Source organism: Podarcis filfolensis (genome assembly GCF_964270895.1).
Source record: "Podarcis filfolensis genome assembly, chromosome: 7".
Classification (NCBI taxonomy): domain Eukaryota; kingdom Metazoa; phylum Chordata; class Lepidosauria; order Squamata; family Lacertidae; genus Podarcis; species Podarcis filfolensis.
Genome location: NC_139603.1, coordinates 90,515,844 through 90,530,401, shown reverse-complemented (window position 1 = coordinate 90,530,401; position 14,558 = coordinate 90,515,844). Strand labels below are relative to the sequence as shown.

Below are 14,558 nucleotides of genomic sequence, written 5' to 3'. Positions count from 1 at the left end.
CACGGGGCTTGCAAAGAGCCCCGCTTGATGCTTTGAAAAGCCTCTGACCCAGTGGGCTTGAAGGCACCGCTGTCAGCTGATGGGCTTCCAGCCTGCTTTGGGCAGTGACTGGCTGTGCAATCACGGGGAACTTGATGAAAGTTGTGGGAAGGGTGGGCATGCTTTGGGGGAAACCGTCTCGGGGGACAAACTGGGACTCACGTGAGACCATACTTGGCCTGGGGGCTGGAGGTTCCCCACCCCTGTTGGATGACATACTTCTGAATGAGTAAAAGACAGACAGACTAAACGGCTGCAAAGAAAGCATGTGTGGACCTGAGTTTATATCACTCTGCCATGCACTCAGTATTCAATTTGATCTTAAAGGCCCGTGGCATACTGAGTTCTGTCCTCAATATCAGGAGGTTCCAGTTCTGTCTGCCAGAAAAGGCTATAGGATGCTGCAACTGGAGTTTCTCCTGCGCCAACAGCCCCCTCCCCCAGCGTTCAGTGTGTGCATGGCGAGGGAGGAACAGGAATAGGCATCCCCATTGGCTATAGCTTCAGACTTCTGCATGCAAAGTGGGAAGGCCTGAAGAGGGAAGTTATTGCATCAGAAATCCACTAGGGTTTCTGGTGACATGGGAGGATGGCAAGCTGAACTTGCAGAGATCCTCGCTTCAGATCTCCCTTCTGTATGTGCAAAGGTTGGAGGTGGAGTTGGTTGAGAAGGGGGTGGGACTTGTGCACGCGGCCTCGCTCCTACCACCACACGTTCTGAGAACACGTCAAGGCAAATGCTCCTACTCTCTGAATAAACTATGTTCCCTTCAGCCGAGGAGACGGGTTGCTAAAGAGAGACCGTTCCACCTGTTCTTGCAAAAGCAACGGTCGCAAAGGAACCAAAATGTTCCCCTCAGTTTCCCCCAACTTGAATAAGAAAAATCCCCTCCGAAATTTACAAAAATGCGCGCTGGGACGTTAAAGCCACCACTCCCATGTCGGCACAGGCCAATGTAATTCCCCTCCGTTTTCCATGATTGTTTACCGTTCCAGAACCACCACCTGTTCCCTGCCTAATCACCGCAGTGCTCTCCAAGTGATGTGTGCCCGGCAGTGTTAGAAACGGAGACAGGAAAGCCAGGAGCTGAAGGGCACCTTAAACCAAGGTTATGGGCGCCACAACGGAATGTCTAGGTGTGCTCTTTTTTATAACAAGAATACAAAGCTGAAAATCAATGAACTGCAGCTAAAATATTGTGCTCATTTTTCACATGGTCTGGTAATTCCTCTTCCCACCCCGCTAATATTCCTAAGAGGGGCTCTTCTCCAGTCTTCAGAGAGGAGCTGGAAGTAGGGAGGCAAAAAAGGTCCCTCTTTCCTTCCACTCTGCAGTTTTACTCTGAAATCTCAGGTGCAGGACTGCACCCAGAGCTCAGAAACTGCTTGCGCTAATTGAAATTCCGTCGCAAAATGCGCCCAGAACAATGGGAGTTTCGGACCCTGGTACAAGGCACCTGGATTTGCAGATGAAAGCAGAGGACCTTGTGCAGGAATAGCTGATGTTCCAGCACAGCTTCCCTTCACCAAAACAAGTTTGCCTTAGAAGGGAAAATGGCAGGCAGGCTGCCTCATTTACCATGGAGCATGTTTCATCCTGTCTGAAAGGAACAGAAATGGCACCACAAACATCTGCTCTGCCTGCCAAAATCCAGCCCCAACAGGCAAGAAGCTGCCCCCACCCCCACGGCACTTTTTAATTTTATTTCTGCACATTCTAGGGATGGGCTTCATATGCAGAAATAGTTGCACAACACTCTCTTGCATTCCTGCCAGAAACATTCCCAACTGCCAACATCGAGGGAGGCAGAAAGAGAAGAAACAAAACAAAAAAAATCCTTCCAGTAGCACCTTAGAGACCAACTACGTTTGTTCTTGGAATGAGCTTTCGTCTGCATGCACACTTCTTCAGATACACTGAAACAGAAGGGTGAGAGGGTGGGGAGGGGTATTACTCAAAAGGGTGGTGGGAATGGATGGTTGGCTGATAGGTGTGGTAAACCTGTTGACTTCTGTTTCAGTGTATCTGAAGATGTGTGTGCATGCACTCGAAAGCTCATACCAATAACAAACTTAGTTGGTATCTAAGGTGCTACTGGAAGGAATTTGTAGACTACGGCAGACCAACACGGCTACCTACCTGTAACTAGAAAGAGAAGAGGCACAGAAACCTTACCTTCCACCAGCCTCAGGCGCAAACCCCTCTGGGAGACTGCAGAGGGAGAAGCATCACTTCTGAGGTCGCCAACCAAGGAAGAGGACGGAAAGTTCAAGCGATGTCACAGCAACACCGGCTGACTTCTCCCGGGTCAAGGAACCTGGAAGCACAGAGCCTATCATCAGCAGAATCGAAAGCCAGCATGTGCTGCTGGAATGAAAGTGGTGACCAGAGTCGAATTCCAGCTCAGCTTGATGGCCTTGGACAGGTCCCTGTCTCTTTCTGAACAAACGGTCGTCCTCCCAGTCTTGTTGGACTCCAACTCCCATCTGCCACAGCTAGAACTGTCCACGGTCAGGGCAGGTAGGAGTTGGAGCGTATCAATACCAGAAGGGCCACGTATGTTCCTTATACTTGCCTTAAGAATAAGGCTAAGATGCAAATGTAAGACGTAAGACCAAAAGGGTAACTCACTCTTTCAATGCATGTCCTTCTTCCCCTGCACTCTCCTCCAGCCAAATCTTCATTGTGGGGTACTACAAAACAGAGGAGTTCTTATCAATCTCTCCAGATTCTCTTAATGCCCTCTGCAATTCTCTTACTTGCCACCTCCACCAAGCCATTAAGCTAATTTCTCTAATATCCTCAGCACCTGAACCGGGACATCCCTGCTCCCATCAGCCTTTCTCTGAACCAGGCAGCTGCAAGTTCCCCAGTAGCACAACAGCAGCAGCAGACTTTGCTCCTCACCCCTTAAGTTACTCATTGCCCTTTACAACTCCAAGGGAGAACGTTATCAAGAGCTTCCAAACAGGAAAGGGAGTAAGTCTGCCGCAGCAAAAACAAAGAATATTTCTACACTTTGAAGTCTAAGAGGCACAGCACAAGGGATGAAAGAAAAGGGCCTTCCGTGATTTAGCACCTGGGCAAAGAATAGGAAGCAGATGGTAGGAGTAAGCAGACAGGTCCCACAATGGAGGGAAGTGAGAAGCTGAGCCTCTAGTCTAGAGGACTTGTGCTTTTGAACTTGTATGTAACTTATCTGGAGCCAGGCGTGAGCAGCGTAGTGACCTAGGCTGTAGATAACAACAAATTATTCAGGATGGCAAAAGGCCAAGTGGCCTTCAGACAGCTCCAGAAGCCCCTCTCCAAAGTGGGTGAATGGGCATTAAAAGGGCAAACACCCCCCCAACCCCTTCGGGTACAGGCCTGGGGGCTGAACAGGCAGTGACTGACCAGGAAAGAGATCACTGGTGGGTAACTCAATGAAAATGTCAAATTAATATGCAATAACTCAGGGTGAGGGAGAAGGAAAATTCTGTGCTCAGCGCTATCAGGAAAGGTACAGAAAACATGACGGCCAGAATCTTGGCTTTACACAAATCTACGGTGCGACCACACTGGGAATAACGTGTTCAGTTCTGGTCACATCTCCAAAAATGAATTGTAGATGCAGAAAAGGGCAGCCAGTGTGACCAAGGGCAAAGAACACCTTCCCTGCTAGGAAAGATTAAAGTGCCTGGCATGAGTGCCTCATGTTAGTTTAGAAAGGGAAAAAAAGATTAAGGAAAGCCATGATTGCTTACAAAATTATGCATAGTGTAAAGAAGGTGGACAGAGATAGGTTCCCCCCCCCCTCTCTCATAATTTTAGAATTCAGGCCAGCAAAATTGATTTCAGAGCAGACAAAATCCAGAATTAAGTTATGGAACTGAGTGCCCTGAGAAGAGGCAATGGCTACAGGCTTAGGCAGCTTTGAAAGAGGATTAGACAAATTCATGGAGGGTGACAGAACTATTACCGGCCATAAGCCGTTCTGTCTAAACAGAACCTCCATGTTCAGAGGAACTATACCACTGAATATCGATGACTGGGCTGTCAGGTGGGGAAAACAAACAGCCATTATTATTATTATTAATAATAATAATAATTACATTTCTACCCTGCCTGTGGCCTTCCCCGAAGCGCTTGGCCGGTCCCCGAGGGACAAAGGGCGCCGCACCAGGCAGACTTTGCCTCCCTCCCGAAGGCACTTTCCAGGGCGCCCGTCCCGGCCTGACCCCGCTGGCCTCCTCCCGCTCCGGAGGGCAGGACCCGAACCCGGGGCTTCCGGGGGCAAGAAAGGAGACGGGGAAGCCCTTTCTGAGGGCCGGAGGGCTCTCCCGACTGGGAGGCTGTCACGGGGGACCCAGCTGGATGACCTCGAGGGGTCCCGGCCTGCCGGAAAGCGAAGCCTCTCCTCGCCTCCCCTGCTGCTCCGAGGGGTCTCCTCAGAGGAGAGAACCCGGAGTCTCCCGGCGGAGCCCCAACTCCGACCCCGAGGGAAGCTCGGTCTCGGGGGGGCGCCGGGGGGAGGGAGACCCCGAGGAGCGGCTGAAGGGGGCGGGGGGGGGGAGCAGGCGCTATTTCCCCGGGAAGACCCCCCCCTTCCCGCGCTCCCGGGCGACTCACGTGCTGCCGGCGGCGGCGGCGACCGGGACGCAGCCTGGAGGCCCCGCCCTCGCCGGAAGCCCCGCCCCTTCCTCCCGGAGCCCCGCCCCTCCCAGGCCCCCGCCCCGGCTGAGGGGACGCGGCGGAAGCCCCGCAGGCCAGGTAAGCGCGCGGCGGGCCTCCGCTCGGCCCCCTTCCCGGCATCCCCCGCGCTCCTTCCCACAATGCCCAGCGGGCCCTCGGGGGCCCCCCTTCCCTCCCGGCGGCCCACAATGCCCCGCCCCCCCGCCGCCTTCCCACAATGCCCCGCGGCGCCTTGGCCTGCGCGGCCTGCGTCCATCTCCCCCCTCAGGAGCAGCCCAGCCCCCCCCCGGCTCTGTCCCAGCATCCCCTGCGCGCCTCTCCGCCCGGGCTGCCTTCCCACAATGCCCCGCGGCGCCCTTGACCCAGGAGCGAGGGAGCAGCTCCTCCTTCCCAGGGTCCTCCGGGATGCCCTTGGTCCACTGTTGTAAACGAAAATCCGCCCTTATTCCCTTATGGGGGACACAAGAGCCCTCATAGAGCCCTTTGCAGGTTCCCCATCCGTCAGAGAAAATAACAGAGGCCAAGCAGAGAATATTGAGAAGCAAAGCAGCTAGTAAGCCTGATCTTTATTGATCTGTTGCAACAGGGTGCTCCCCTCACACGCAGGAAATGAGGAGGACCCAGAACCAAGGTGTGTCCACCCTTATTTAGACATTTTAAATTGCCCGCCCTGGAGTCCAAGACCCCCCCCCAGACACATCATACATACATCACAGAAAAGGCGGTCTGCAACAGAAATCTGAGTGCGTTGTTTACCTCCTGTCTGGCAGGTTATCTGATAATGCCTTATCTGATCGCCTTTCCTGGTAGTCTGGCCATTCCTTTGAGATGGTGATTACCCAATTCCTGAGACAATGGGAAGGTTCCCTCGCCCCCTCCCCCCTTGCAGAGAAAACATTTGGTCAGTTTGGGAGTCAGAATGGTTTCAGGAAGGTCTCCCTGTGCTGCTCCAGACATTGGTACATTTATGAACATTTATTATATATATATGTATGTATATGTGTGTGTGTGTGTGTGTGTGTGTGTATATATATATATATATATATATATATATGACCTTAAAATTCTTATAACAGGGCCAAACTGCCCAGCACCTGGCTCCGTTGGCAGCTGCGATTTCCCCAGCCAAAGCAAGAAGAGGCTGAGCGTTGCTGGCAGGAGTGGAGGGATGGGGCTTGGATGAGGCAGCGCCTGGGCAGCAGGGGAAGAAGAAGAGGGTCCTTGAGCTACTCTCTCATGCCCTATAGGCATTTATTATTATTATTATTATTATTATTATTATTATTATTATTTATACCCCGCCCATCTGGCTGGGTTTCCCCAGCCACTCCATTGGCATTCGGCAGGAAAGGGGGCTCTGGAAGGCGGCTTCAGCCCGCTTGTGCCCTGGCAGCAGGAAGCCGGTAATCCTCAGTGGTTCAGGTGTGGCCATAATAGAGAAGGGGGTGGCTTCCTGCTCTAGGCAAGGCCGGTCAGAGTCAGACCTTAGACTTCCTTGAATGTGGAGAAGATTCTAGTTGCAAGTAGGAGCTGTGAGGTGGAAGCCCCAGCTCAGCTGAGCCATAAGCTCATGATGTGGCCTTAAGCAAGTGCCATGGACACATGTGTGTTTGTGCGCGCGCACACAGCGTGGGAATAATGAGACAGGCCTGCTTTATGACTTACTGAAATAGTACATTTCAAGGACTTGGATAACTTGGGGGAAAGAACTGTACAGTGGTACCTCTGGATACAAACGGGATCCGTTCTGGAGCCCCGTTCGCATCCTGAAGCAAACATAAGACGCATCTGCGCGGGTCGTGTTTTGCCGCTTGTGCGCATGCGCGTGATGTCATTTTGAGCGTCTGCGCATGCATGAACGGCGAAAGCTGGAAGTAACGCGCTCCATTACTTCCAGGTCGCCGCGGAGCGCAACCCGAAAATACTTAACTTGAAGTATAACTTCAACTCGAGGTATGACTGTATAACCACCAGGGGTATATAAATTCTGTTATCCCTTCTTGCCACAATGGTTGTTCTTTCACGTTTCCCCAGGAAGAATTCACTGGACACCCCCTTATGATCATAAATGAGACGGCCAGCATGGATGAGAAGCCTGGAAGGAGTGAGCTGTCTCCAGGGCTGCCCCCCTCCTCTCTGAGACGGGTTCCCCGCAAGAGGGGGGCAGAAGTGAGTGGGAAGACGGGGCTTGCCGGCCAGGCCCCAGCAAAGAAGAAGAAGGCGGCTCGCAAAGCCCCACGGAGAGTTGCCCCTCATTACCTTGTGCACGAGACGGACAATGACATGCTGCTGATAGTTTCCAACGTGGAGGAGACACGACAGCGGCCGCTCCGGAAAGTGCCCAAGAAGAAAGGGAAGCAGCAGCAGAAGAAGAAGGTATTGAAGAAGCAGGCGCTTCCACATGGGAGGAAACGCGTAAAAGGAGAGACTTTGGCAAACCGGCATGTGGCTTCTGAGGATCAAGGAGAAGAAAGCAAGGCCCTCCCCCTCAGCACCCAGCCAGCACCTGGAAGTTCCTGGGGCGAGTGCCTCCCAGTGGAGATCCTGGTCCAGATATTCCACCATGTTGTGGCATCGGAAGGCTCAGTGCCGTTCCTCTGTAGGTAAATGGAGTGCTGTGGCCGCAGCCAAGGGGCAGGAAAGCATCCTGCCTGAGGAGAAGCAAGAGATCCCACAGGGCAGCCTTTGTCAACCTGGTCCTGGCTTCGTGGTTTGGCCTGTGCTGTGCGGGCTGGGACTGATGGGAGTTGTAGTCCGAAACATCTGGAGGGCACCAGCTTGGCAAAGGCAGCCATAGAGCATGCATTATTTTCCCAGATACTCACAGTGAGTAGCTGTAATGCCCAGTGGCCCTGTGAGATGTGACAGTCATTGCTGGTTTTATCTCTAGGGTGGCTCGCGTGTGCCGGCTCTGGTACGGAGCAGCTTCCAACCCTGCGCTTTGGCAGAAGGTGACTGTTGGCCACTGCTGGGTTGCCCCAGGCCAGAAACATTCTGTTCTAGAGAAGAAAGTCCTGGACACAATGGGGTGGCTGGTTGCCAACCGGTGAGTATTTGCTTTTCTTTGTGGGGGATACAGTCTTTGAATGTGAGGAGCCTAAGTCACCCGCCAGATTCCACCGCCTTTTCTTTGGCAGTGACTCTGTGGCTTCCCTAGCCGTCTCCCTGCTCCTCTGGAGCCTATATGCATCAGGTCCGGAACGCGGAATCATTTTATGCTCTTGCTCCTTGCAGGTTTTCTCACCTCCGAGACTTTGCTCTTTGCCACTGGAAAAGCCACGTGCCTTTTGTCCTGAAGGTGGGTGAGGCTACTGCAATCTTATTCCTTTTTAAAGGTAAAGGTAAAGGGACCCTTGACCATTAGGTCCAGTCGTGGCTGACTCTGGGGTTGCGGCGCTCATCTCGCTCTATGGGCCGAGGGAGCCGGCGTACAGCTTCCGGGTCATGTGGCCAGCATGACTAAGCCGCTTCTGGCGAAACCAGAGCAGCGCACAGAAATGCCGTTTACCTTCCCGCTGGAGCGGTACCTATTTATCTACTTGCACTTTGACGTGCTTTCGAACTGCTAGGTTGGCAGGAGCAGGGACTGAGCAACGGGAGCTCACCCCGTCACAGGGATTCGAACCGCCAACCTTCTGATCGGCAAGCCCTAGGCTCTGTGGTTTAACCCACAGCGCCACCCGCATCCTTTTTACTGGCATGCAAAAACCCGAATTTTGGAAGCGGGCAAAAGATGCAAAACAAGACAACCGCTACCATTTTGTTTAATTTTTGTGATACAGTGCTGTGTTTTTCCGTAATGTGTAGAACACCTTGACACCTGAGGCAAGGTATCTTCTGTCAGCTAATCTCCCTTTTCTGTCCTGGACTATTTAGGCAATTGGCAAATCCTGCCCACTCCTTGCATCTCTCAAGCTGTCCCATTGCCGTGGCGTGACCACTGAGTCTCTGTGCACACTGGCCGGAGGCTGCCTGCAACTGGAAAGCCTGAACTTGCAGAATTCTCAGGTGAATGGTGGCTGTGCTCAGCAACTGCAAGGTCGTGTCTCAAGGAGAGGGCAGAGTTCCTGGATCCCAATGGCTTGAACCTGGATCCCACTGCCTTCTCTTGTAGATGTTCAGCTGCAGATTGGTTGCAGTATTGAGCTCCATAACCGATGTCTCTCTTCTGCGTTTCCAGGTTGACCCTTCGGCCGTGGTCAGCTTTCTGGAAGCTGCTGGCACTCGGATCCGCCATTTATGGTTAACGTACAGCAGTCGGCTGAATGCCATATTTTCTGTGCTTTTGGTAAACTTAGCTGAAACCCCATGGAGGGATTGACTTGTCACAGAATAACTATTGTAACCAATGTTGTATCTCTGGCTGGGGAGCAGTCCTCCCTGAGGGGGCAGCTCACAAATGATAGAGTTGGAGTGGGTGCATAGTGCATTTACTTCAGCCCCCTGGGACTCAGTGCAGGACATGCAGAACTGAAACACCCCCAGCAGATGCAATCCTTAGGCTGCGCTTGAAAACCTTTCTGTTTTTTGGAAAGAAAGTGCTTTGCAGTCTCTCGTTCAGTTGGCCTCATAGTAGCACTTTTGTTCCTAAGGTTCGGGTTGGAGAGAGAGTGTGGTCCAAGGGGTAGAGCCTTGGATGTAGATCTGGAAGAACCAAGGTAACGGAATTGCTTATCCAATGGACTCTCTGGGTCATGTTGCATTTGTCATGTACCTCTCTTCCAGGGTGGCCAACTCCATAGAGTTGTAAAGACAGAGGAGAGGGCGCAATGTGCGCAACAACTTTGCCCATTAGGAGTATTGTATAAAAATGTAATGATTTTAATGATGTGTAGTTGGAGTACTGCAGCTCACATCCAAAAAAGGAAGTCTCTTAAGGACTACACTCTGGAGGTTTTGTGATGCATATTTTTTCAGTTTGTTCAGCTTGAGGATGTGAAAAAGATCCTAGGGAACTTTGAGGCAAACCACCTGAATGCTTGACTCTTGTCCACCCTAGCAGCTTAAAGCATTTAGTTTATCCAAGCCCCCCTCCCATGAACTTGTCAATGGAGATACTGGGTGTAAATGTATTTATTCTTAAACCAGGAATGGGGGGGGGGGGCAGAGGCTGCATCTCCCATCAAGCTTAACCATTGGCCATGTGGCTGAAGCCAATAGGATTTGGATGTCCAACATCTGTTGACCAACATTCTTTTTGAGCTGCATTGGCTCACAGTCAGTTTCCGGCCCCAATTCAAAATGCCGTTTTTTACTTCTAATCATGTACAACCTCCGGAATGAATTAAGTTCGTAACTAGAGGTACCACTGTATTAAGAACAGCTTTGGCTCAGGGTGTCTGAAGGAACACTTCCTGGCATATGGTAGTAATAATAATAATAATAATCATAATAATAATTTATTTATACCCTGCCCATCTGGCTGGGTTTTCCCAGCCGCTCTGGGCGGCTTCCAACAAAACACTAAAATACAATAACCTATTAAACATTAGAAACTTCCCTAAACAGGGCTGCCTTCAGTTGTCTTCTAAAAGTTTGGTAGTTATTTTTCTCTTCGACATCCGGTGGGAGGGTGTTCCACATGGCAGGTGCCACTACCGAGAAGGCCCTCTGCCCGGTTCCCTGTAACTTGGCTTCTCGCAGGGAGGGAACCGCCAGAAGGCCCTCGGCTCTGGACCTCCGTATCCGGGTAGAACGATGGGGGTGGAGACGCTCCTTCAGGTATACTGGACCGAGGCCGTTTAGGGCTTTAAAGGTCAGCACCAACACTTTGAAATGTGCTTGGAAATGTACTGGGAGCCAGTGTAGGTCTTTCAAGACCGGTGTTATATGGTCTCGGTGGCCATTCCCAGTCTCCAGTCTAGCTGCCGCATTCTGGATTAGTTGTAGTTTCCGGGTCACCTTCAAAGGTAGCCCCACATAGAGCGCATTGCAGTAGTCCAAGCGAGACTGATCACCAGCTGAGATCTTTAGAGAAAGCTTGACTTCGTACCCCACTGTTGTCTGAGGCTAGGCTGGTGGGCGTGCAGGATCAGACCTTCTCATGGAATCTAGGTTTTAACTAGTCCTGCTGGACCCCAGTGCCATTTTCGGTTGTCATTTATATCTGACTTTGCTTTCCAGAATGGCAGCTGCCCAGAACTGCAGCTTCTAGAGGTGAACACAGAGATAGAGCAAAGTACTCAGCACTTTCAGCTTCCGATTGAACAGCTTCAAGTAGCTTGTCCACAGCTGCAGGTGTGTGTGGATTAACGGGGGCTGTGGGGCTGCCTTCTCTTCTTCTGAGATGTGTAACAGGGAGACCTTGGAGCACCCCACAGTCGCCTAACCTTGACTCCCTTGGGTTCAGGTCGGGGGTCACAAGCAAGAGACTTCAGCCAGGACAGGGAAATAGCTCTGTGTGGTTTGCGAGTGAGTGAATGGTTTGGTAATGTGCAGCAGAGTCTTTGCTTTGTGGTGTGGAGAGGCAAGCCGGGGGGAGGGAGGTTTCTCTCCCCCCTTCCAATTATCCGGTAACAGATGGCCTGGCTTGGCTTTCTTGCTTGAGTTACCTGGATTTTTTAACCGCTCCACAGATGCACGGTGGGTGTGGCTTTATTTGTTGGTATGTCTGAGAGAGGAACTCAGGCGGGAGGATTTTCCCTCGGGGCAGGGATTTGGGTTTGGTGTCTCCTTGCCCTGTGGCTGATGAGTAATTCGGAGCTCAGGGCTGCCCTCCTCACCCTCCTGTTCTGCCTGTTCCTTCCAGGTCTTGCGCTTGCTCAACCTCATCTGCTACCCAAAGCCCATTCCCCGCTCGGCTCCCACTTCCCCTGGCTTCCCGCAGCTGCAGGAGCTGTGCCTGGCCACAACCTCTTTCTCCTTCGTCGACGACAGCATGCTGAAACGGATCCTGTGCACTTCGAGCCGACTCCGTGTGCTCGACCTGCGCGGCTGCTTCCGTGTCACCCCCAAGGGGTTGGAGCTGCTGCCCTGTCCAGGTGGGTGTGGAAGGATCTGTCGCCTCTGAGTTTTCTAGGCCACTTTCTGGGCAGCCTAATTATCATCATCATCATCCCATCACTCATGCTCATACTTACCTTAGTTGGCAAATCTGCTTGTTTAAAGCAAGACCTGGCTCAGTCATTTATAACCTGCGTGTTGGGACTCCTCCTTTTAGGAGCTCCCTTATGCTGAGCTGAATTACCTAATACAGTGGTACCTCAGGTTAAGTACTTAATTCGTTCCGGAGGTCCATTCTTAACCTGAAACTGTTCTTAACCTGAAGCACCACTTTAGCTAATAGGGCCTCCTGCTGCCGCTGTGCCACCGGAGCATGATTTCTGTTCTCATCCTGAAGCAAAGTTCTTAACCTGAAGCACTATTTCTGGGTTAGCGGAGTCTGTAACCTGAAGCGTATGTGACCTGAGGTACCACTGTACTGCTGGGCTGCTGCCTGAGGGAATAAGGTCTCCTCTTCAATATGGGTGCCATGCTTGTGGAGGAAGCTGAGCCTTCCCCTTCTGCGTCCATTATCTCTGTGCAGCCATTCTTTCAGGCATTTATTCCCCCAAAAGACAAAAGAACTCAGCGAGGGGAAAGGGGAATTTGAATGCAAAACCAAGTGAAGTAAATTGTGTGTGTGGAGCACACAGCTCTGCTTTTGTTGTGTGTAGTTTTAGAGTTCTCAGGCACATGAAGTTGAGACTACACAGATCTTGGGTGTAGGGAGGTCCTCTTGGCCACCTCATAAGGGGCCCATAGCAGAGTTGTCCGGCCTGCAGTTTATGGCAAGAGGATGGTACATGGGATTTTTAGGAGTTATCTAAAACAGGACTGCCCCAGTCAAAAGCAGTGGCGATAGCGATGATATTTGTTTCAGTGAAACATGGCTTTATCACTGGATAATGAGTTTGGCCTTCCAACCCTGTTTGGTGTAAGATACACCCACGTGGCGGTTGTATCATGTGATTATATTATTTAATCATTGTACGTTTCCATGCTGTCACTACGCTTGTCCCTCCTGACACCAGATGTCTTCCGCAGACCTAGAGCAGCTCTACCTGGGCCTGTACTGTAGTGCCAGCCACCTGCACCTGCCCCTCCAAGGCAGCCCCCTCATCACCTGGAAGTGGAACCACAGCTTGAGAGAGCTGGATCTGACCGGCCAGAGCTTCAGCGAAAATGATCTGGAGCAAGCAATGGCTGCTTTCACTCAGGGAGACAGCGCCAGAGGGGAGCCAGTCCTGCGCTCCCTCAACCTCACGGGAACCAAGGCTGCCCTCCATACAGTCAGGTGAGCCGCGGGGGTTTTCCCTGAGATCATCTTTCCCCCTCCTGCAACTAGGTCCCAACCCACCTCTCTTCAACTCTTGAGGGAAACAATGTGGGGGCCACTTATATACTACTTGGATGCTACCTTCCTTTGAGGAAAGGCGAGAATCTTTGGACAGAACCGCTTCTGGGCTGTGTCTTGCTACTGTTGAATATATGTAATCATTTAATATCCATAACCCTTCAAAGTAAAAACAAGCAAACAATTTCACTATGGCTTAAAACATACATCTTAATAATTTTTTTAAGAAAATAAAATGGCAATAGTCAAAAACAGTTTCATCACTATCTGGATCTTTGGGGAAATGAAAACACCCTCTGTCTGGTGCTGAAAGGCAGCTGTGTAGATGACTGCCAGCAGTACAAAAGCAGAGGCGGTGGATTTCTTCTGGTTTGTGTAGGATTATGGTTAGACCAAAAAGTAGCAAGTGCCACTCACAACATGACCTCTGCTGAATGGTGCTCCCTGTGCTGGCTTCAGTTTGCCTGGCAGGCAAGTCTGCCCTGGGAATGCCCAGACCCACCACAATCCCTTGGCTTGAGCTCCAGGCCCGGAATGCTGCACCCTGCAGAATTCACTTGTTGGCAGGCCTGGCCTGAATAATGGCTGCTTTTCAGGCCAGCTTTCCCACCCACAAGCCCCCTGTCCCCGATGGGACGGAAGCCACATTCCTGAGTAGTTGGGAGGAACTTTGCACTGTTTTCACATTTATGGAATCTCTTGTTCTCAATCCATTTGAGACATTTTGGAAGGCATGTGCGTCTTTCTCCAAGCTTTGGGTTGATCAGACTTGTGGCCTTCAGGGGAAAAGCACAGGCATGTCAGCCCTTTGGAACCCTATTGGTGTTTCTTCCTGTTACTGACCTTCACATTACGAGTGGCCTTGTGATAATCTAATGTTTTGCCAATTCCCCACACCAGAAAGGTTGAGAAGGAGCTTAACATTGATCTCCTTTCCTTCTCCCCATAAGCACCCTGATTGCCAACTGCCCTGCTCTCAGCTACCTCAACCTGTCATCCTGCCGCCATTTGCCACGGGGCATGAAGAAGGTGTACCGGGGTTACGGTGAAATCCGGCAGTGTTTGCAGCAGCTCCTGACCAGCTCGGAAGAGCCAGCCACACCAGGAGATGCCTCATAGCAGCTGCCTCTCCAGGAATACCGTAACAGGAGGATCAGTTCTGTCTCTCCTTGCCTCAGCAAGCCAAGTTCCTGCCCTTTTCAGCACCTACACCTTTCCCAGAGGGGTCTTACACCTTTCTCAAGGCAGCAGAGGTGCAGGATCTGTCCCTTGCAAGGAGAAAAGAGACTGTGATGTTCTCGCTGCACTACTGGGAGGGGAAACATTCTACTTGCTGTGTCCCCACCTTTTTTGTAACTTATTTCTGTTGTCTTTTCTATTGTTTGTAGCTCCAAACTCTACCAGAATAAAAGAGTTTTTTTAAAATTTGCACAGTGGGTGTGACTCTGTGTTCTCTCTGGGCCTGGGTTGTAGAAAGCTGGTTGCTCAAACAGGAGTTATCCAGCAACTTCT

The 14,558-nt window shown here is 51.4% G+C and overlaps 2 protein-coding genes across 4 annotated transcripts in view; one reads left to right on the top strand and one right to left on the bottom strand.

Moving 5' to 3' along the window:
* The window catches only part of SLC52A2 (solute carrier family 52 member 2), a 304,222-nt gene extending 301,169 nt beyond the window's left edge, over positions 1–3,053 (bottom strand). Inside the window, exons 1-3 of the mRNA XM_083624236.1 lie at positions 2,850–3,053; positions 2,672–2,733; positions 2,216–2,357 (exon numbers count right to left, since the gene is read on the bottom strand). The gene's annotated coding sequence lies outside the window, so the exon portion shown is untranslated. The remainder of the gene's footprint in view (positions 1–2,215; positions 2,358–2,671; positions 2,734–2,849) is intronic.
* A 1,681-nt stretch (positions 3,054–4,734) lies between these two features.
* On the top strand, positions 4,735–14,474 carry FBXL6 (F-box and leucine rich repeat protein 6). Of its 3 annotated transcripts, none has more exons than XM_083622063.1 (10): positions 4,735–4,789; positions 6,746–7,314; positions 7,602–7,757; positions 7,946–8,009; positions 8,588–8,719; positions 8,892–8,999; positions 10,835–10,948; positions 11,460–11,691; positions 12,737–12,986; positions 13,997–14,474. In XM_083622063.1, the coding sequence occupies exons 2-10, from the start codon at positions 6,770–6,772 to the stop codon at positions 14,163–14,165; spliced, it is 1,770 nt and encodes a 589-aa protein (XP_083478189.1). In that variant the 5' UTR covers positions 4,735–4,789; positions 6,746–6,769; the 3' UTR covers positions 14,166–14,474. The 3 variants fall into 3 exon arrangements, with proteins under 3 accessions (XP_083478189.1, XP_083478188.1, XP_083478190.1); XM_083622062.1 differs by lacking the exon at positions 4,735–4,789 and adding an exon at positions 5,084–5,670; XM_083622064.1 differs by lacking the exons at positions 4,735–4,789; positions 13,997–14,474 and adding an exon at positions 5,084–5,670 and having other exon boundaries at positions 12,724–12,919.
* The last annotated feature ends 84 nt before the right edge of the window (positions 14,475–14,558 follow it).

What these genes read in the sequence shown, in the direction of transcription:
- FBXL6 (XM_083622062.1), top strand. Translation starts at nt 5,566, where the DNA reads ATGGGAAGGTTCCCTCGCCCCCTCCCCCCTTGCAGAGAAAACATTTGG. An exon ending in TCAGTGCCGTTCCTCTGTAG is followed by an intron (nt 7,315 to 7,601) that starts GTAAATGGAGTG and finishes TTTTATCTCTAG; the next exon opens with GGTGGCTCGCGTGTGCCGGC. An exon ending in CCATATTTTCTGTGCTTTTG is followed by an intron (nt 9,000 to 10,834) that starts GTAAACTTAGCT and finishes TTTGCTTTCCAG; the next exon opens with AATGGCAGCTGCCCAGAACT.